This window comes from Dendrobates tinctorius, unplaced genomic scaffold, assembly GCF_039654945.1.
Source record: "Dendrobates tinctorius isolate UK_male_01 unplaced genomic scaffold, ASM3965494v1 ptg000177l, whole genome shotgun sequence".
Classification (NCBI taxonomy): domain Eukaryota; kingdom Metazoa; phylum Chordata; class Amphibia; order Anura; family Dendrobatidae; genus Dendrobates; species Dendrobates tinctorius.
The window spans coordinates 7,208,047-7,229,880 of record NW_027361844.1 but is presented as its reverse complement, the minus strand read 5'-3'; the positions used below and the strand labels follow the sequence as shown (position 1 = coordinate 7,229,880).

The window sequence follows — 21,834 nt, the reverse complement described above, 5'->3', positions numbered from 1 at the left end:
TCAAAGCGTCTTTTCTGGCATTTTTTGGACCTGCTCCACATCCACCTTGAAACTATATCGTGTGAACATACCCTGAAGGGAATTTATGCTCAGATACTTTAATGGCATTTTCTGGGAGGGTCACTTATTTTTTACATTTGTATAAGTTACTCTATTCTTTCTGTAACCCTCACTCACCCTTTTGTTCCTAAACTCAGACTCCTGTCAATCTGACTCCAGGAGTAATTAAAATGATAAAGCATTAAAAGTTAGAGTTCTGTCTATTATTAGAGGATTCTGCTGATATGCTATCCATGACATCAGGTCCAGCTGTAAAGTGACTACCTCATTCTTGGGCTCAAGAACTGTACAGTGTACATTTGGCCACCATCAATTTAACACTAGAAGCCTGGACAACATATTAGTACATACACATTGGTTAGTGTTTTAAAAAAAATATTTTATAAAAAAAAAAAAAAAGACCTATTCAAATCAGGTTTGTATTTTTTTTTTAAATGGTAATTTTGTCTTTTTCCATATCACCGTCTGCTTTAACTATAAAAATTAGAAATCTTACAATTTTTCACAAATATAACTGAAGTTATTTTAGACTTTGACTGCCTATTGTTTCAGGAAATCCATGTGTACATTAGCAGCAGCAGGCTGAATCGGACCCTATCATTTGTATTGAAGCATCTAATGAGCGTGTGCAAAGACAATTGTGTATAGAGGTCTTACCAAGGTTGCCAACTTATTTTATTCATTTTATTTTTTTCTAGACAGCTTATAAAAAAAAAAAACACGGATTGACAATATTTTTTATGGACACATGGGACAATAATAGTAAATCATTATGATTGTAAGTGATACATGTCTACAGCTCATATTTCTGATATGAAGACATCAGCTGCATGTAATATAAACTGATAATTACAGTCGAAATAAACTGTATCTTCAAAAAAAAATTGATGGGCACCTTAATTTTTTTTATGGACTGAACAAAAAGTGCCCAATTTTACAAACAGTCTTGCAATTTCTGGGCGGTTGGCAAACCTGAGTGTTACTTGTCACTGTAACCCTGCTGATGATGAAAGTGAGCCGAAAACTTCTTGAAAGGACAGAAACTATCAAGATAAAAAAAATCTCCAGTTTCCAGTGTGAAAATCTCAAGATTACTAATTTTGTTTTTCAATATAGATCATGATAAAAAAAGTTGCCAGAATTCTAAAAATACATATAATACCAAAACCTGATTTAAACAATAGGTCACTTTCAGATGACACATTCCCTGTAAAGGTTGTACAAAACGTTTCCATTAGTTGTGGATGGCATACAGTCATTAGCCATGGAAAAGTGTGGCATTGTTTCTGGAAGAAAATTATTTCTGTTCCTAGCAATGTGCCCAACATATGAAAATGGAAGGCTGTGAATTTGCCCAATCTATATCACTTACCTAATATTAGTTTAAAAGAAATTGTAAAAGCCAGTAGTAGGCTGTGGCTTTTCTTTGCGACCCATGAATTCTCTCTTGCTGACACTTGTGATTTTAGATGAATCCATACATTGTATTTTTCAATGTTCCCATGATATGTTAGAAAAAAAGTTTATTTTTTCAGGTACTAGAACCCTTAAAATTACCTCCAATTATTGACGATGCTTCCAAAATTCCACAAAGAAAGAGAAGAAGTCAAGCCACTAACCCACCAAAGGAACTCTTGGTTATACCACTGCTTGTATGTTTTGAGAATCAGAAACTAAACCAAGAGGATCAGATGAGGATGGATGCAAACCCTAAGAATGAAATAGCCGATTCTACTTATAATGAAGGTACAATACACGCTGTTATTATGGAGGGTGGAATGTATTAAGCAATGTTCACTTCTGCTTCAGAGGCTCTATCGCAGATTTTTTACATGCATACAGCACTATGTGCTGTCAAAATGATGGACATAGTGGCTGAATCTGTAAATCAAATGTGTTTGTTATGCGGCAGTAGTATCTTCTGGGTATAAATGGAAACCTCAACAAAAATGTGAACAGAGCATAGAGGTGCGATAACGCTATGTGATTGGTGGCATTAAACAACTGCTGATCGGCGCCATCGGTAGTCAAATGTTAGCATTGTTTAGACAAATTGTTCTGTGCTCATAAGTTGCCATTGTTCTCTGCAGAATATGTTCTGGTTACTTATCATATGATCTTTTAGTTGCGTAAAAGACCATCATTCTCGGCAGCCCGTCCTGTGTACACAGGACATGTGCTTCCGACAATGATGATCTTTTGAACAAACAAAAACATAATTTCACAAAAAGAGGGAGCATTTTGCGCTGTCTGTACGACAGCGTGGTTACACTGCATAAATAGCACGAAAACCTTGGTTGGCTATACTCATCAGACAACCGTTGACCTGGCTGACAACCATATTGAGATTGGAAGGTTCAGTCCATATTCATTTAATGTTTTGGCTACTATTGAGCTATCTGTAATAGTAATTTAAGCATTGCCATTATATTTATCCTTACAAAAAATAGTAAATGTCTTGCTTTGCTAAAACAATGTCCTTACATGACCAGACAATACCAAGAAAGAATCCATGTAGAGGAAAGGTCAGGTCAGAGTGGAAATACAAGAGTGCTCACAAGCTGACAACGGCCGTTTCGCGCTGTTCTAGCGCTTCCACGGACCCTTTCATAGCTCATCTATGACCTTTATCTCTGGAAGAAGCTTCTTGTTGGGTTTTCTTTTTGCCGTTCCACAACCTGAACCTTTACATGTTTATTTTCTATTTTCTTATACCACTTCCTAAATCCATGGCCCCTATAATGATCCACATTAGTAATCTATCTCTGTGGCCGGGTGCACACGTTCAGTAATTAGCAGCGCTATGGACGCAGCACATGTCCGCTGCGTCCAAAGCGCTGCCGACTTTTGAACGCAGGTGATTCCGCATGTGTTCATTGAACCGTGCAGAATCACAGCGTCCAATGCATTGTATGGGTGAAACTTACCTTACTGAGACTCGCGTCTCCGCAAGATAAAGTGGCATGCTGCGGTCTGGAAAGATGCGCTGCATGTATGTCTCCGCATCGGTGCACACATAGTGGACATGAGATTTCTTGAAATCCCAACCAGTATGCTGTAACATCTGGATGCCGCGAATGTACGCAGAGACCATCCCGCGTGGTATACTGACCATGGAAATGTACCTTGTCAGTTGTTATCTTTCCTGATCCTCCTGCTTTTGGATAAAACACTGTAAAAAAGTCTGTCAAAACTCTTTATGAGTATTGTTTTAAAACTTTCACAAAAAACATGCTAAATGCATCATGTTTTGTCTGCAATTTGACAGTCTACTGAATTATTAATGCTGTAGTTGGTGTTATATAACATTCTCACTAAACAGGATAATAGCAAATAGTCATGATATTTATGGACCATTGGAACTGGTTATTTATTTTAATTAAAAAGGAACAGATAGGATAACATCAGATATCAACATTTTGCTGGGGTGAAGAACTACTTGGAATGCAATGTATGCAGTGAAAAGTATGGTCAAATCATGTTTGTTTCTGCAAAAAACACATGCAGATAATCATGTGCATATTTTAATTCCCGTCTCAACTATATTGTCTGGGGATGTACACATGCATCAATTTTGTTTAAAAAAATTAATGCGTAAGGTGCAGCAACGTGGATCGCGCTCTCATATAGCACTGCTTTCATTTATCTCAAGCCTCCCCCAGATGGCAATCGGTTCAGATGAAGGTCTAAACAGACAGAAATATTATATTGTGGATTACCAATACATTTTCACACGTCTATATCCTTTCTGAGTGCCAAATTTATTGCTACTATTACACTACAAGTTGGAAACCTACTTAGGCACCTGAATTACTGACCAGGAGTGCCGTACATTCCTTTTCTCCTTACTGAAGTCAGGTGCAACCAAGATTGGCTGTTTACACAGGGTGAGCTTCAACTTTTGGAACCCCCTCAGGTGGTCTTTCGAAGACCACTTGGCCATCGACATCTTAGTGCCCTTAAGTAGGTCAGTCAGGTTTGTGGCTGTCATGGTGAAATTCGGGATAAATCGCTCATAGTATCCCACAATTCCCAGAAACGCCCTAACCTGTTTCTTGGAGATCGATTGCGGCCAATTTTGGATCATCTCTACTTTGTTCACTTGCGGCTTTATTTTGCTCCTTCTGACAATATAACTGAAGTATTTTGCCTCCTCCTTCCCCATGGCGCACTTCTTTGGGTTTATGGTAAACCCCACCTTCATCAGAGTATCCAATACTGCCTAAACATTTTGTAGATGACTTCCCCAATCTAGACTGAAGATCACAATATCGTCCAGGTAACCTGCTTCTTACTTCTTATGAGGGGCCGAGATCCAGTCCATGGCCTTCTGGAAGATGACTGGGGCTCCCACCAGCCCGAAAGGTATTCTGGTATATTGCAAGCAATCATCAGGTTTAGAGAAGGCCATCTTCTCCTTGGCACTTTTGGAAAAAAGAATTTACCAGTACACTTTTGTTAGGAGAAGCTTGGTTATGTATCTGGCTGTCCCTAGCCTCTCAATAAGTTCAGCAACCCGAGGTATCAGATACGCGTTGAACTTGAACACCTCATTCAGCTTCCAATAATTGTTACAAAAATAATATTCTCCATCAGGCTTTGGCACCAGTTAAAAAGGGCTAGGCCAGCCTCTCTTCGACTCCTCAATGATGCCCAGGCTCATCATTCTCCTTTCTTCCTTCGAAATCACCTTGTGGTGTGCTTAGGGGATTTAATATGGCTTTAGATTTACCCGCACAAGTGGTTCTATCAGGATTTCATGCTCAACAACCTGCTTAGATCCTGGCAATTCTGAAGATAGGATTCGATTGCGCTGAAGCAGTTTTCAACACTGTTGTTTCTGGGCTGGTGACAGTGTCTCTCCCCCTGTGACATCCTCGACCTTGGTTTCAGCATTGGCCCCCAGGCACATAGCTTCCACTGGTTCCCTGTCTTGTCACAGTTTAAGCAGGTTGATGTGGTTCACCTGGTACAGTTTTCTTCCACCTTGCTGGTGGATGTTGTAGTTGACCTCGCCCAGCTTTTCGACCACTTCCTATGGCTAATGCCACTTGGCCAGGAATTTACTTTCAACAGTGTGAATCAGCATTAACACCTGATTTCCAGGGCTAAACTGTCCCAGCCTTGCAGACTAATTGACTAGTAGACTATTGCCTGAGCCTCTTGGGTTTGAAGGAGGCTCTTTCACAATCGGCATCACCTTTGCAATCGGCATCACTTTTGCAATCCTTTCTTGCATCTGGGACACATGCTCGATGGAGCTCCGGTGGGGTGTAAACTCAACTTCCCAGGTCTCCTTTCCAATATCCAGAAATCCCTGAGGGTGACAACCGTACAAAAGCTTAAATGGTGAAAACCCCGTAGACACCTGTGGAACTTCCCTAACATAAAATAGCAGGTATGGAAGCAAGCAAGACTCTCTTGAGCATGGACTTCAAAGTCTTGTTAAACCTCTTCACCAGGCCATCCGCATTTTGGGGTCATCCCTGGGCAAACCCAGGTCTGCTCCGGACTAGGAAGGGAGAAAATAAATCTATCCATAATAACACGCTTGACCATCTGGTCTGGGGTGGAGAACTCCAGTTACAACCATTTCTGTACAAAATGTAGCAGGTCAATCATTTGTGAGCAAGGGAATTTGTCCCTCCAATACGCCCAGTGGTGGACCATTTGTGCTGTGACAGACATAGCCAATATCTCAGTTTTCAATATCAGTTTTCAGTATGCCAATATCTCAGTTTTCAATTTGGCATACTCCTGTGCATCCTGTAAGATCAGGTCATAATAAGCCTTTTGGGGCTCGCCAGTTAAATAGGGCGACAGCACTTCCACTGCTCCGGTGGCATCTTCTGCCGCTTTGCTACCCTTTCAAACATAGTTAAAAATGCCTCAACACCATCACCCGGGGTCATCTTTTGCATTGCACGTCTGACCGCCTTCCGGACATATGAGTGATCACCTGGACTTGTGAGAGGGACTGACGCCATCCTGCAAACAGCCTCTGCGAGGCGTTCCATCTGCCACTTAAGCACCTCCTGTTGCTGCCACTGCTGTTGTGTTGCAGTTGCTGCACAGGTGGTTTATTTATTTGATGTTGTGCTAGCTTCTGCTGCTGGAGTTAGGCCAGGTGTTTGATTAGCTCCTCCATGCTGTCTGATGTCACTTCCTGGCTTAGAGCCACCTTCACCCAAGACATGCAGTTTGTCCAAAGCCATCACACGTGCATCCTCGGGAAGTTGACCGCACTTTTAGCACCAACTGTGGTAGATCGGCTCACTGGCTGCTATGGGGCTCCATGATTTTTATGTACTCCCCTTTGAGTGACGCTCAATTTTGCCTTTTCTTTGTTTCACATGTACTCACACAGCGAGTAGAGCACCAACGAAATGTGCCAGCCAGAGGGTGAGTTTATTTAACGACAAAAAAAAATTCTTCTGGATGACAGTGTCAAGCTTTTTCCTTTCTTTTTTTTTTAAGTATTGTGGTAGATCGGCTCACTCGGCTGCTCACAGAGGTAGACACAGGAACGCTTCTGTTTAAATCTTCCCCTGGTTTATTAACCCCTTAACGACCGCCGATACGCCTTTTAACGGCGGTAATTAAGGGTACTAAAACCACAGCGCCGTTAATTCACGGCGCTGTGATTTAAGTGAATAGCGCCCCCCAGTGTCGGATTTTCTCCGGGGTCTCAGCTGCCAGGGGTAGCCGAGACCCCAGAGAACATGAATCGGTCGGTTTTTACCGACCCCCGCTTTTGCGATCGCCGTTATTAACCCTATAACGGCGACCGCAAAAAAAAAGCCGCGATTTTACATTTAATTTCTCTCTCCTCTGATGTGATCGCACATCAGAGGAGAGAGAAATAGGGTCCCCGATCCCCCCCCGGTACCTCTCCATGGCCCTCTGTCCCCTCGCGGTGGTCCCACGTCCCGCCGGCATCCTCCGATGGGCGCCGCCATCTTGAAAATGGCGGGCGCATGCGCAGTGCGCCCGCCGGGAATCTGCCGGCTCCGGCTGGCAGATTCCATTCATTATTTTGATCACTATGATAAACGATCATAGTGATCAAAATAAAAAAAAATAGTACATAACCCCCCCGTTTATCACTCCCTTATATAGGCCAATATAATGAAATAAAGAAAATATTTTTTTTTTTCAGTTTTCCATTAGGGTTAGGGTTAGGGTAGGGTTAGGGCTAGGGTTAGGGTTAGGGTAGGGTTAGGGTTAGGGTTAGGGTAGGGTTAGGGCTAGGGTTAGGGTTAGGGTTAGGGTTGGGCTAGGGATAGGGTTGGGCTAGGGTTGGGCTAGGGTTAGGGTTGGGCTAGGGCTAGGGTTAGGCTAGGGTTAGGGTTAGGGCTCGGGTCACGACTAGGGTTAGAATTAGGGTTAGGGTGAACTAGAATTAGGGTTAGAATTAGGATTAGGGATTAGGGTTGGGATTAGGGTTAGGGTTGGGATTAGGGTTAGGGGTGTGTTGGGGTTAGGGTTGGAGCAAGAATTGAGAGGTTTCCACTATTTGCCAACTTTGGGGGTCTAAAAATTGGGGTCTAAAAAAATCACTTTTGTGGAAATAAAAAAAGACTTTTTATTTTCACGGCTCTGCGTTTATAAACTTTTGTGAAGCGCTTGGGGGTTCAAAGTGCTCACCACACATCTAGATAAGTTCATTAGGGGGTCTAATTTCCAAAATGGGGTCACTTGTGGGGGGTTTCTACTGTTTAGGCCCATCAGGGGCTCTGCAAGCGCAACATGATGCCCGCAGACCATTGCATCAAAGTCTGCATTCCAAAATGGCACTCCTTCCCTTCCGAGCTCTCCCATGCGCCCAAACAGTGGTTCCCCCCCACATATGGGGTATCGGCGTACTCAGGACAAATCGCATAACAACTGTGCAGGTATGATTTCTCCTATTACCCTTGTAAAAATAAAAATTTGGGGGCGAAAAGATCATTTTTGTGGAAAAAAAATGGATTTTTTATTTTCACGGCTCTATGTTATAAACTTCTGTGAAGCACTTGAAGGTTCAAAGTGCTCACCACACATCTAGATAAGTTCCTTAATGGGTCTAGTTTCCAAAATGGGGTCACTTGTGGGGGGTTTCCACTGTTTAGGCCCATCAGGGGCTCTGCAAGCGCAACATGATGTCCACAGACCATTCCATCAAAGTCTGCATTCCAAAATGGCACTCCTTCCCTTCCGAGCTCTCCCATGCGCCCAAACAGTGGTTCCCCCCCACATATGGGGTATCGGCGTACTCAGGACAAATCGCATAACAACTGTGCGGGTATGATTTCTCCTGTTACCCTTGTAAAAAATAAAAATTTGGGGGCAAAAAGATCATCTTTGTGGAAAAAAATAGATTTCTTATTTTCACGGCTCTACGTTATAAACTTCTGTGAAGCCCTTGGGGGTTCAAAGTGCTCACCACACATCTAGATAAGTTCCTTAATGGGTCTAGTTTCCAAAATGGGGTCACTTGTTGGAGGTTTCCACTGTTTAGGCACATCAAGGCCTCTCCGAACGCAACATGGCATCCGATCTCAATTCCAGCCAATTCTGCGTTGAAAAAGTCAAACGGCAAACGGCGCTCCATCCCTTGCGAGCTCTGTCGTGTGCTGAAATAGTGGTTTACCCCCACATATAGGGTATCGGCGTATTCAGGAGAAATTGTACAACAAATTTTGTGGTTGATTTTCTCTTTTAACACTTGTGAAAATAAAAAAAATTGGTTCTGAAGTAAATTTTTTGCAAAAAAAAGTTAAATATTAATTTTTTCCTTCCACATTGCTTTAGTTCCTGTAAAGCACTTAAAGGGTTAATAAACTTCTTGAATGTGGTTTTGAGCACCTTGAGGGGTCTACTGTTTAGAATGGTGCCACTTTTGGGTATATTCTGTCATGTACACCCCTCAAAATGACTTTAAATATGATGTGGTCCCTAAAAAAAATGGTTTTGTAAATTTTGTTGTAAAAATGAGAAATCGCTGGTCAACTTTTAACCCTTATAACTTCCTAACAAAAAAAAATTTTGCTTCCAAAATTGTGCTGATGTAAAGTAGACATGTGGAAAATGTTATTTATTAAGAAATTTGTGTGACACATCTCTCTGATTTGAGGGCATAAAAATTTAAAGTTTTAAAATTGCAAAATTTTCAAAATTTTCGCCATATTTCCATTTTTTTCATAAATAAACACAAGACTTATCGAATAAATTTTACCACTAATATGAAGTACAATATGTCACGAAAAAACAGTCTTAGAATCAGCGGGATCCATTAAAGCGTTCCAGAGTAATAACCTCATAAAGGGACAGTGGTCAGAATTGTAAAAATTGGCCTGGTCATTAAGCTGCAAACTGGCTGTCGCTAAGGGGTTAAAACCGTGCTGCATAAACCGGTGCATAGTTAAGTAAATAAACAAAGCCCTTCTGGCATAATGGGAAAACAAAAAGAAATAGCATACAGCACAGTCTGTGTGGCTGCGAGGATCCACCTGCTCAAGATAACAAGGTTCAGTTTTCTTCAATATGAGCACAGCTCTGGAGATCTCGTCTCCAGGCACACCGAACACTGAATGAGTCAGAATGCTGCCTATTTACCTTCTGGACCACTCCCTGGGGTGGAGATATGGTGAACCGCCTCCCACAACGCTTCAGATGTCCACAAATGCCCTTAACATGGCAGATTAACCCCTCTCAGCACTTAGTGTGCTGGAGCATTTTTCCAGCATCTTCAGTGACACATCTCTCCTACAGTATTTAACTAGTGAACATGTCATAGTATATATGTGATGTGTGCTGCTCATGTAGACTGAAACTGTTTAATTTTATGATAGTTTGTTATAGAAGCAAAACCACTTGCAAAAATCAATTTTTCTCAAACCACATTATTCAGACATTTAATTTTATTTTAAAATTTTAGTTTTTTTTTCCAGGGTGATCTTACTTAAGAAATATGTAGTAGCTATCCTGCATTATGGATGTGCTGTTTGTGTTTATCAAACCAGAATAAACCACATACTCATATTATCTAAAAGACTCCTCATCCAGCTGCAGAATGGAAATGCTGCTTAACCTCAAACATTTTTTGCGGCCAGCAGAATCTCTAGTGATGAGACGTTCTGTCAGTCCTCAAAGCCTTGTGTTTTACTCCTTGCATTCCAGGACATTCATTTCTATTGATTATAAGCCAAGCAGATAACCATTAGAACCTTGCTTGATCTTAACCTTGTTTCTCGCATAGTATAAATTTAGAAGAACTTTTCAGATTTTTGTACAGTTGCCAATGGTCCAGTAGTGTAATGTTATCCATTTAGAGAACAAAAGGCTTCTGAAGATGACACAGGAGCATCAATTCCTGTTTCTTATATAGTGTATAGTTGCCCTAAATAAACATATTTACAAAGTATCCCTGTTGGCTTTCATCTAAGGTAGGTAAACATTTCGTGATTCGTCTCTTGAATGATTTAATTCTATATGTTTGCTATGTTTAGATGGCATGCTTCAGATTCAGGTGTTCAATCCAGTTGTCTCCCATTGTTTTCCTTTGTTTCCATCATCGTGAAGATATTGAATAACGTTTTGTGCTTTTAGAATCTGCTAGTGGTAAATCAAAGAATGAGAAGAGTTTTAATGAGGAGCAGGTGGATCCCCTGCCTACCAGTGAAATACCCGCAGCAGTTGCAGAGAACAGGTTCAAAACCCTTCAGATGGATATAGATTGGAACTTGGATCCTAACTCAGGTAGACCATCCATATTTTTAAGAAATGACAATTTTCAAAATAGAATTTACGGGAAAATTGTTTTTAAGGCTACACTTGCACAATAGTGTAGCACAGGGTGCCATAGAAATTACAAAGGTATACTCAAAGTCTAAAGTGGTTCATTTTATTACATGTCCCTTAAATATTTATTTATCATTTACGTAAATAGCAATGCCTTGATGCAAATGTGAACAGGACTATTATAGGTCTATTGTAGTGGTAATGTGCAAGAGTCCACCATTCTCATAGTCAGTGAATGGACCGGTGGTCTCAATGTTTATACGAAAACCTTAAAATGATGTAAAAATCTAAATGCGTGAAAACATAGGCGTGAAAACATAGATTGACTTTCTGTATTATTGGTTGATTCTGTCACGGTCACGTGTGTCTGGACGCAGCGAGTACCGCAAGGCGAACCCATAAGACACCCGTGACCCTGGATACACCGCCTCCAGTTGGGCGAATTTAAATAATAGGACATGCAGCTGGATACACCGCGAAGTTAGATATTACACGTATATATAAAGTAGTCTGGAAACCCCGCCTCCAGTAAGGCAAATTTAAGCAATAAGGGAAACATTAACAATGGTGGGCCCTGCGATAGGGAATAGGGAAGTGGAGACCTCCTGAGCTCCCCTGAGTCAGTGTCCCTGCACTCCTAACGTTCCCTATGCCGGTTCTGCACCGGGCGCGCAACAGGAACCTAAAAACCCTAGCTCGCCCTAACCTAAATCCTCACTAGGGAATTGGTCGGTGTGGAAACTAATCCCACCACTGCACTAAAACACACATGAGGAAAGAAGACAAAACAGGGGAAACACCACTTAGCTTTGCTCTGTTGCGTACGCTCCTAGCAACAGAGCCCACCTGCGTGCATCTTCTCCTCCACCCAGATCCATCACCATAACTGGATCCTTCACCATAGTGCAGCCTTGGAGCAGAGTCCACCACCAATTGCAGAAGTCCAGTAACAGAGTCCCAAAGATGAGTTCAGCTCCTGCCCAAAAAGTCCAGCATGCTTGAGTCCAGCTCTCAGCAACCAAGTCCCGCATGCTGAGTGCAACTCTCTCCATAGTCGCCACTCCACCAAGCCATGCAAGCACTTCCTGCCGACACCATAAACTGTGACTCCACCACGACATGCCAGCCCCTCTTGCTGACCACATAGCTGCCACTCATCCCCTCTGGCTGGGCTGCGCAGGACTCATGTTCAGCTCCCTCCTCACCCCAGGCTTACTTGCCAAAATCACACAATATCACCAACAGTGATCAAACACACCTGGCACTCTTTTATAGAGCCTAACACCTGTTTTATAATTACGTGTACATTAGACCAAAGAAACTAAAGTACACTACCGCTCACCACCACCGGGGCAACTTAGAATAAACGACACCACGTGTAATAATTCTAATGGCCGCCGGGGGCAATCAACCCACTTTGGCACCAAGCCAAAGGAAAAAAAGTTCACTTTGTCCATTTAACTTGTCAGATCCAGCCTGGATCATGACAGATTCTCAGTATAGGAAATTGTGTCTACCCAGTTAAAAGAAACCTTAGTCAATATGTTTTTAAATATTTCACTTCTAAGTATAGATCACAGATTGCCAATAGTTTACGATGACATCTTGGGGCCTACTGAGGGTCTTCAACCACTGCCATTCTGTAGAGCGGAGTGGGGTGGTGGCCGCGGGCGAGGCACTCGTCTCCTCCTTTGCATGCTATATGAAAGTGTGTTTCCTGGTTGGGTGTTTGTACGCATGCTGTGAAGGCCTTACGCCCATTCAGGCTGCATGTAGCTGGTGTGGGTTTGCCAGGACCATGGGTTCTACAGATCAATAAAGGAGACTTCTGTTCAATAATAAAGTATTTACTGAATGGTAACTTGGTAAGGGTTATATACAAGGAATAGCAGGTACAAAGTCTTATGGATGTTTCCTTAGCGGAATGAAGCATTTTCTTACACACTGTAACACTGTATCCTTCCTCTGTAGTCTACTCTAGGACTATTGAAGCACACTGTTTCACCCTACTTCATCACAACCCAGCACATTCAGAAAAGACCGATATATCCAAATATTACATAATTTAACTCCTCGTGACCAACCGAAGATAAAAAAAGGGTAGATTGTGGAATTAATCTGCGCTGCTGAATGATTCAAGGTTGACATTGTGATGTTCCTGATGAAGTTGTGTACTTTGAAATGCGTTGAATAAATCCACAATTGAATGGCTACATGTTTTGGACCTTGAATCATTCAGCAGCGCAGACTAAATCCACAATCTACCCATTTTTTTTATAATTTAACTCAAATAGTAAACACCATAAGGAAAAAAAGATAAGTCAGAATTGATGTTTTTTGTCACCTCACCTCCCCCAATAAATGCAATAACAAAATAATAAAATTGTCAAATGTAACTCAAAATGCTAGCAATAAAAAACAGCTCCTCAAACGAAAAATAAGCCCATCAATGGACTACTGAAAAAGTTATGAGATACCGAAGACACATTATTTATTATTATAGAGTCCTGACTTTTTTGACCTACTAAATTATAAAAAAAAGTTTGGTATCACTGCAACTGTACTGACATGAAGAATCTTGTTGCCAGGTCATTTTTACTGCACACTAAGACACAGTAAAAATTAAAGCCAAAAAGCAATATCCAAATTATTTATTTTTGTTTCACCATTTCACCCCACGTTGATTTTTTTTGTCAGCAACTACATGGTAAAAGTAATGGTTCCACAAAAAAGTACAACTTGTCTCACAAAGAAACAAGCCCTCATATGACTATGTAAAAAAATAAAAAAGCTAGGAGTCTGAAACTAGAGGAAAACACTAAAGTGCAAAAATGAAAATTGGCTCCGACTGGAAGGCGTAAGACATTTAAAACTCTGATGTTTGTAGAAATCTTTTCCCCGTCTGTCATTTTTCACCAACAATGATCATTCACTGTACAGTATGTGTGTGTAAATGTAATGAGTTATCACCAGAACTAGAAAATTGGAGCTAAAGTAAAGGCCCTGTCACATAGCGATCTCGCTAGCGAGATCGCTGCTGAGTCACAAGTTTTGTGACACAACAGCGATCTCACCAGCGAGATCGCTGTGTGTGACAGCGATCAGTGACCGGCCCCCCTGCCGGGTATCGCTGATCGCTCTTGGAAACCTCTGGACATTTCTTTTGTCGCTGGTCTCCCGCTGGCCAGCACGCATCGCTGCGTGTGACAGGTGGGAGACCAGCGATCAGCTGGTAACTAACGTACACATCGGGTATCCAAGGGACGTGCGTCCCTTAGATACCCGATGTGTACGTTAGTTACCAGCTCCCTGCATCAGCGCGCTGGTAACTAACGTACACAGCGACGCCACGCGCTCAGCGTCGCTGTGCTGATCGCTGGTGAAGCTGCCTGTTTGACAGCTCACCAGCGATCATGTAACGACTCACCAGCGATCCTGACACGTTGATATAGTTGTCGGGATCGCTGGTGAGTCGCTATGTGTGACTCCAGCTTTACAGTCGCATGAGGGCAGGCATTATTCTGGGCATTCTGTCAGTCACCCCAATGAACAAAACAAAGGTTTTCCTGTATCAGCCTGTAATCACTATTTATAGGGAACAAATAAATGCCCTGTAGATAAGAAAGAATGCACAGCTTAGCTGATTGCTTAGGCTATCTCCTTCTAAAGGTGTCATCCATCTTGCCTGTTCATCATAATCCTCCATGTGTTTAAACAGAAGATTATTGTGAAGATTGTCATTTTGAGCCTACACAAAAGCCATATCGGTTAATTGCACAATTATAATCAATTTAGTACAATTAATGAATATACGCTAAATGCCCAAAAGTATGTTTACTAGCAATATGTTTTTGGGGTGCAGCCATTTCACCTCCTTCCCTTACTAACTGATAAATGCAATGAAATTTACAGTTAGGGCCCCGTCACACATAGCGACGCACCAGCGATCCCGACAACGATATTACCTTGTCAGAATTGCTGGTGAGTCGCTACATGATCGCTGGTGAGCTGCCAAACAGGCAGTTGCAACAGCGATCAGCACCAGCGACGCCGAGCGGGCGCGTCGCTGTGTACGTCGCTTAGTTACCCACTGTGTACTTTAGTTACCAGCGCGCTAATGCAGGGAGCTGGTAACCAAGGTACACATCGGGTTTCTAAGCAGTGCACGGCACTTAGAAACCCGATGTGTACCTTGGTTACCAGCTCCCCCTGCACCAGCGCGCCGGTAACTAAGGTACACATCGGGTTTCTAAGCACCACGCGCCGCTTAGAAACCCGACGTTTACCTTGGTTACCAGCTAGCTGATCGCTGGTCGTTGCTCTCCCGCCTGCCACACGCAGCGATGCATGCTGGCCAGCGGGAGACCACGACCCTAAAAAAGTCTTGACCTTTCATGAACGATCAGCGATACCCAGCAGGGGGGCCGATCGCTGATAGCTGTCACACACAGAATAACTTGTGACTCAGCAGCGATCTCGCTAGCGAGATCGCTGTGTGTGACGGGGGGGGGGGGGGGCTTTATGCAGCCTACATAGGCAAATATTAGTTAATGGACTTTCACTGTGATACTGTCAGAAGATTTAGCCTTTCCAACCAGGCAGTTCATGACATTTTGACCTGCTTGCTAACCTGCAAGTGCTGCCATTGTGAAGTGGAACAGACTATAAGAAACGATAGCTCGGCCATCCATGAAGCATTGGGCCAGCAGGTTCGCAGAACAGCAAGTACAGAGGCACATAAAAATCATCTGTGCATCACATTGGCAACACTCACTACTTGTTCCCAAACTACTGGAAACGTGGGAGGCTTTATAGAAGAATGAGATCAACATGTGTGAAAGAAAGCCTTACCTGGAGTCGTGCAAAGCACACCGGCATTGTAAGCAATAAATCAAAAACAGCCTTAGACATACGGAGGAGTGCTCTCAGCCAAAGATGGAGGCAGTCACAATCCCCAAATGTAAGTGCAAGCTGCTGTGACTACAATAATATACAAACAAACAAGTTCAGCATCTCTCTGGATAAGCCAAGGTATATGTGAGCATACAATTTTCAACTGCATTACTGTAATATAGACTATACTAATAAAACAGAGGTACTTAGCGCACAAGTTTGCCAATTTGTGTGTGCCCACCAACCACAACAAGATGTGCCCCATTGCAAGTGTGAATGTACACTATCAACTTTCCCTTTTTGAAGTTAAGGCCTAAATGTTTAAATGTCATAATTGAATCCATATTTGGTGAGCACTCCTCCCATCTATGTAAGGATTTTTTTATTTAGTTTATTTAATTAGCTGGATCCTACCTGCCCTTGAAGAACTTAGCACAGGAGAGGTACGGTAAGTTTAATAGTGTTAGTTCCCATGTACAATGGTGTTTACATTGTCCTGGCAGATGAGCGCACACAAATTTGCCAGCTTGTGCCCTAGGTGCCTCTATTTTATCAGTGTAATCCATATAGCAGTGATTCAGGTCAAGATTCCTATATCCATTGCTGATATACAGGTGCTTCTCACAAAATTCGAATATCATCAAAAAGTTAATTTATTTTAGTTCTTCAATACAAAAAGTGAGACACATATCATATAGAGTCATTTCGGACAGAGTGATCTATTTCAAGTGTTTATTTCTGTTAATGTTGATGAGTAAGTTTATGGCTTACAGCCAATGAAAACCCAAAAATCATTATCTCAGTAAATTAGAATAATTAACAAAAAAAACCTGCAAAGGCTTCCTAAGCATTTCAGTAGGCTCCACAATCATGGGGAAGACTGCTGACTTGATAGATGTCAAGAAGGCAGTCATTGACACTCTCCACAAGGAGGGTAAGGCCTCTTTCACACTTCAGTTTTTTACAATCAGTCACAATCCGCCAGGTTTTGAAAAAAACGGATCCTCAATTTTCTTTTGAGGATCCGTTTTTTTTCTCCATTGACTTTCATTAATGGCGGATTGTGACGGATTGCCGGCCGTTGCATCCGGTTTTTTTGAGGATCCGCCAAAAGTTGCTGTCCGTCACCATCCTCAAAGATTTCAAAACGGAGCTTGCAACGTTTTTTTCTCTGGCGGATCCTCCAGACACTCATTTAACCCGAAATTCTTTCTGGGTGCCGGACAAAAAAAAAACTCTCTCTCTCTCTCTCTCTCTCTCTCTCCTTTTCCAGGCTGTGATTCCTTTAAAATTCTTCATTTTACGGATCCGTCAAAAAAAACGGATGGGTGGCATCCGTTGTCATCAGTTCTAAAACGGATCCAGCATCCGTCCTTTTGGCGGATTTTGACTGATGCAAAAAACTGAAGTGTGAAAGAGGCCTTAGCCACAAAAGGTCATTTCTAAAGAAGCTGGCTGCTCACAGAGTGCTGTATCCAAGCATATTAATGGAAAGTTGAGTGGAAGGAAAAGGTGTGGTAGAAAAAGGTGCACAAGCAACCGGGATAACCATAGCCTTGAAAGGATTGTTAAGAAAAGGCCATTCAAAAATTTGGGGGAGATTCACAAGGAGTGGACTGCTGCTGGAGTCATTGCTTCAGGAGCCACCACACACAGACATATCCAGGACATAGGCCACAATTGTTGCATTCCTTGTGTCAAGCCACTCATGACCAATAGACAATGCCAGAAGCATCTTACCTGAGCCAAGGAGAAAAAGAACTGGACTGTTGCTCAGTGGTCCAAGGTGTTGTTTTCAGATGAAAGTAAATTTTGCATTTCATTTGGAAATCAAGGTCCCAGAGTCTGGAGGAAGAGTGGAGAGTGTTGTGAGTTCATTTTCCCCTTCACTACTGAGGCCCGAGGAACTCCCTCTTCTGGTGAAGAAAGGTAGTGAGCCTGATTGTCAAACACCTGGGGCTGATGATGATGACTGGCTGAGTGGAGTTAATGACTGGATATAAGGCTGCCGACTCCCTTCTGGCCTGTGGGTGATTTCTCTGTGGACTTCTAGGAAACCAGTCTGATTCCTGCTCATCTAAAGCTAAGATTTCTGCTTTGACTTTTTGCATTAGTGTTTTGTTTTCCCTGCTTTTCTGGATTCTGCCATTCCCTGCTGGGGTGAGCTGAATCTCCTTTTGCCTGTTGCTCTCTCTTCAGAATATTCCTGAGTACTGACATAGCCTTTTTGAAGCCTAGCGTCTTCAGGGCCTTTTTTACTGTCAGTTTGTTGGCTCTTATTTTCATAGGGTTTTTTCACGGATTGCAGACAGCAGCCTTCCTGTCCTTTCCTATCCAAGCTAGCTTGGGCCCCATCTGTGCTCAGTCTATCTTTCTGTCTGTGTTTTGTTCTTTCTTCTTGCTTCACCGTCATTATATGTGGGGGGCTGCCTTTTGCTTTGGGGTCTGCTCTGGGGCAGTTTAGATTTCCCTTTCTGTCTTTAGGCTATATAGTCCTCCGGCTGTGATCGAGGGGCCTAGGGCATCGTAGGAGCCGCCCACGGCTACTGCTAGTTGTGTTGATAGGTTCAGGGGTCTGCAACCCGATAGCTGCCAACTTCTCTGGTTTTCTGGACTTAGCTAGCATTTCTATTTTTGCCTCCTACGGTGACTCAATCATAACAGAATCACCCGCCATACCGCAGATCCTACGGTACTCAATTGCAGGAAAGAATTGTATAAAAAAAATAAATAAATAAATAAAAAAGTGTGTATATTTTTTCCTCTATATCTCTGAGGCCGTAGGGGGAATTTTTTTTTCTCTCAATGGAGATAAAGCAATTGTCTGATCGTGTGGAGCAGCCCGCTGCGGAAGTGCGGGGAATTTCCGCCTACCTTGCTCATTCACATGCTGCTGAACCAAAGATTCCTACACCTGATGTATTTTTTGGGGATCGGTCTAAATTTTTGAATTTCAAAAATAATTGTAAATTATTTTTTGCCTTGAAGCCTAACTCGTCAGGGAGCTCCGCGCAGCAGGTTAAAATTGTCATCTCTTTGCTGCGTGGCGATCCCCAGGATTGGGCGTTTTCTTTGAAACCAGATGATCCTATTCTGACTAATGTGAACGCATTTTTTTCAGGCCTTGGGGTTGTTGTATGACGAACCTAATGCCATTGATCAGGCTGAAAAGACCCTGCTGGCATTGAACCAGGGTCGTGATTCTGCAGAATTGTACTGTCAAAAATTCCGAAAGTGGGCAGTACTTACTACCTGGAATGATAATGCCTTGGCTGCTCTCTTTCGGAAGGGGTTGTCAGAAGCTGTAAAAGATACTATGGTGGGATTTCCTGTTCTCTCTGGTCTTGACGATTCTATGTCTTTAGCCATTCAGGTTGATCGGCGTTTACGCGAACGCAGAGCTGCACGAGAGGTGTTGCCACCTGTTGAACAGATGTCTGAACCTATGCAATGTGATAGAGTTTTTTCCAGAGAGCAGCGTCAGGAGTTCAGAAGGCGTAATAAGTTGTGTTTTTTCTGTGGAGATGCCTCGCATATTATTTCTGTCTGTCCTAAACACGAGAAACGCCTTGCACACACGTTTTCTGTTGGTGGTGTTCAACCTAAGTTTCTTCTGGCTATTACTCTGATCTGCTCCCTGTCCACATTTTCCGCCAAGGCTTTTGTGGATTCGGGAGCAGCTCTAAACCTAATGGACTTGGATTTTGCTAAACGTTGTGGATTTCCGATGACGCCTATCCCTTTGAGGGGGATTGATGCTACTCCTTTGGCTAAAAATAAACCTCAGTTTTGGACCCAGGTGGTAATGCGGCTCGCCCCAGACCATCAAGAAAATTGCAGGTTTTTGGTGTTACATAATCTGCATGATACTATTGTTCTGGGGTTTCCCTGGTTACAAATTCATAATCCAGTTTTGGATTGGAAATCTGTGTCTGTGGTGAGTTGGGGTTGTCGGTGTGCCTTTAGTGAGGCTCCGGTTTTTTCCACCTCTCCTCAGTCGCATGATGTTCCTGATTATTTGGCAGACTTTTATGATGTATTTAGTGAGAATGAGTCTGCGTCTCTGCCTCCTCATAGGAGTTATGACTGTGCAATTGAACTGAGCCCGGGGTGTAAATTTCCCAAGGGTCGGCTCTTCAATTTATCTGTACCCGAGCACGAGGCTATGCGATCCTATATTAAGGAGGCGTTGGAGAAGGGTCATATTAGACCATCCTCGTCACCCTTAGGTGCCGTTTTTTTTTTTGTAGCCAAAAAGGATGGATCATTAAGACCTTGTATTGATTATCGTGCTCTCAACAAAATTACTGTTAAATATCAGTATCCGTTTCCCCTGATTTCGGATCTGTTCTCCAGAGTTAAAGGTGTTTGCTGGTTTACCAAGCTTGACCTCAGGGGGGCGTATAATCTTATTCGCATTAAGCAGGGGGATGAATGGAAGATGGCGTTTAATACTCCGGAGGGACATTTTGAGTACCTGGTGATGCCTTTTGGGCTCACTAATGCCCCTTCTGTCTTCCAGTGCTTCATGAACGATATTTTCCGAGATTTTGTCAATAAATTTTTGATTATCTATCTGGATGATATTTTGATATTCTCCAAGGATTGGGATTCTCATGTGGAACATATTCGGACTGTGTTCCGGAACTTGAGGGAGAATTCCCTGTATGTCAAAGGATCTAAATGCCTTTTTGGAGTACAGAGGATTTCTTTTTTGGGATTTATTTTGTCCCCGTCAACTATTGAAATGGTCCCGGCCAAGGTACAGGCCATTTACGATTGGGTTCAGCCCACTTCTTTGAAGGTCCTCCAGAAGTTTTTGGGTTTTGCTAATTTTTATCGGAAATTTATAGCAAAATTTTCTAGTATTGCCAAGCCATTGACTGATTTGACTAAGAAGGGTGCTGATGTGTTAAATTGGTCTCCGGAGGCTGTTTCTTCCTTTCAGGAGCTGAAGCGAAGATTCACCTCCGCCCCGGTTTTGCGGCAACCTGATATCTCACTTCCGTTCCAGGTAGAGGTGGATGCTTCTGAGATTGGTGCAGGAGCTGTTTTGTCCCAAAAGGATCCTGTAACATCTAAAATGAATCCCTGTGCTTTCTTTTCCCGAAAGTTCTCTCCATCTGAACGTAACTATGATGTGGGGAATCGGGAACTGTTAGCCATGAAATGGGCATTTGAGGAGTGGAGACATTGGTTGGAGGAAGCTAAGCATTAAGTCGTGGTCCTCACTGACCACAAGAATTTGATTTACCTAGAGTCGGCTAAGCGCTTGAACCCTAGACAGGCTAGGTGGGCCTTGTTTTTTACACGTTTTGATTTTGTGGTTTCTTTTCTTCCTGGAACTAAGAATGTCAAGGCTGACGCCCTCTCTAGGAGCTTCTTTGCTGATTCTCCTGTGGTGACCAAGCCTGCTACCATCTTAGGCGAAGGGGTAGTTCTTTCTGCCATCTCGCCCGATTTGAGACGTGCTCTGGAAGAGTTCCACGAGGACAAACCTGAGCATTGTCCCAGTGGAAAGTTGTATGTTCCTGACCAGTGGAAGAAGAGAGTGATGTCTGAAGTTCATTGCTCTGCTTTGGCTGGTCATCCAGGTATTTTTGGTACTAGAGATCTGGTGAGTCGGTCTTTTTGGTGGCCCTCCTTGTCTCGTGATGTCAGGAATTTTGTGCAGTCCTGTGGGACGTGCTCCCGGTCTAAATCTTGTTCTTGCTCTAGTGGGTTGTTGATGCCTTTGCCTGTCCCCAAGAGGCCATGGACCCATATTTCAATGGATTTCATCTCTGATATGCCTGTCTCTCAAAGGATGACTGTTATTTGGGTGATTTGTGATAGGTTCTCTAAGATGGTTCATCTTGTACCACTCCCTAAGTTGCCGTCTTCCTCTGAATTGGTGCCCCTGTTTTTACAACAGGTGGTTCGCTTGCACGGGATTCCTGAGAACATTGTATCTGACAGAGGAGTCCAGTTTGTGTCTAGATTTTGGAGAACGTTCTGTTCCAAGCTGGGAATTCAGTTGTCCTTCTCCTCTGCTTTTCACCCTCAGACCAATGGGCAGACAGAGAGAACAAACCAGACCTTGGAGTCATATTTGAGATG

At 42.8% G+C, this 21,834-nt stretch overlaps 1 protein-coding gene across 3 annotated transcripts in view; it reads left to right on the top strand.

The window, feature by feature from the left end:
• KIAA2012 (KIAA2012 ortholog) overlaps positions 1-21,834 on the top strand; it is a 615,491-nt gene that overhangs the window by 182,310 nt on the left and 411,347 nt on the right. For all 3 annotated transcript variants that reach the window (XM_073551517.1, XM_073551518.1, XM_073551516.1), the window contains exons 8-9: positions 1,596-1,806; positions 10,651-10,800. In XM_073551517.1, the coding sequence (XP_073407618.1) occupies positions 1,596-1,806; positions 10,651-10,800 (361 nt within the window). The remainder of the gene's footprint in view (positions 1-1,595; positions 1,807-10,650; positions 10,801-21,834) is intronic.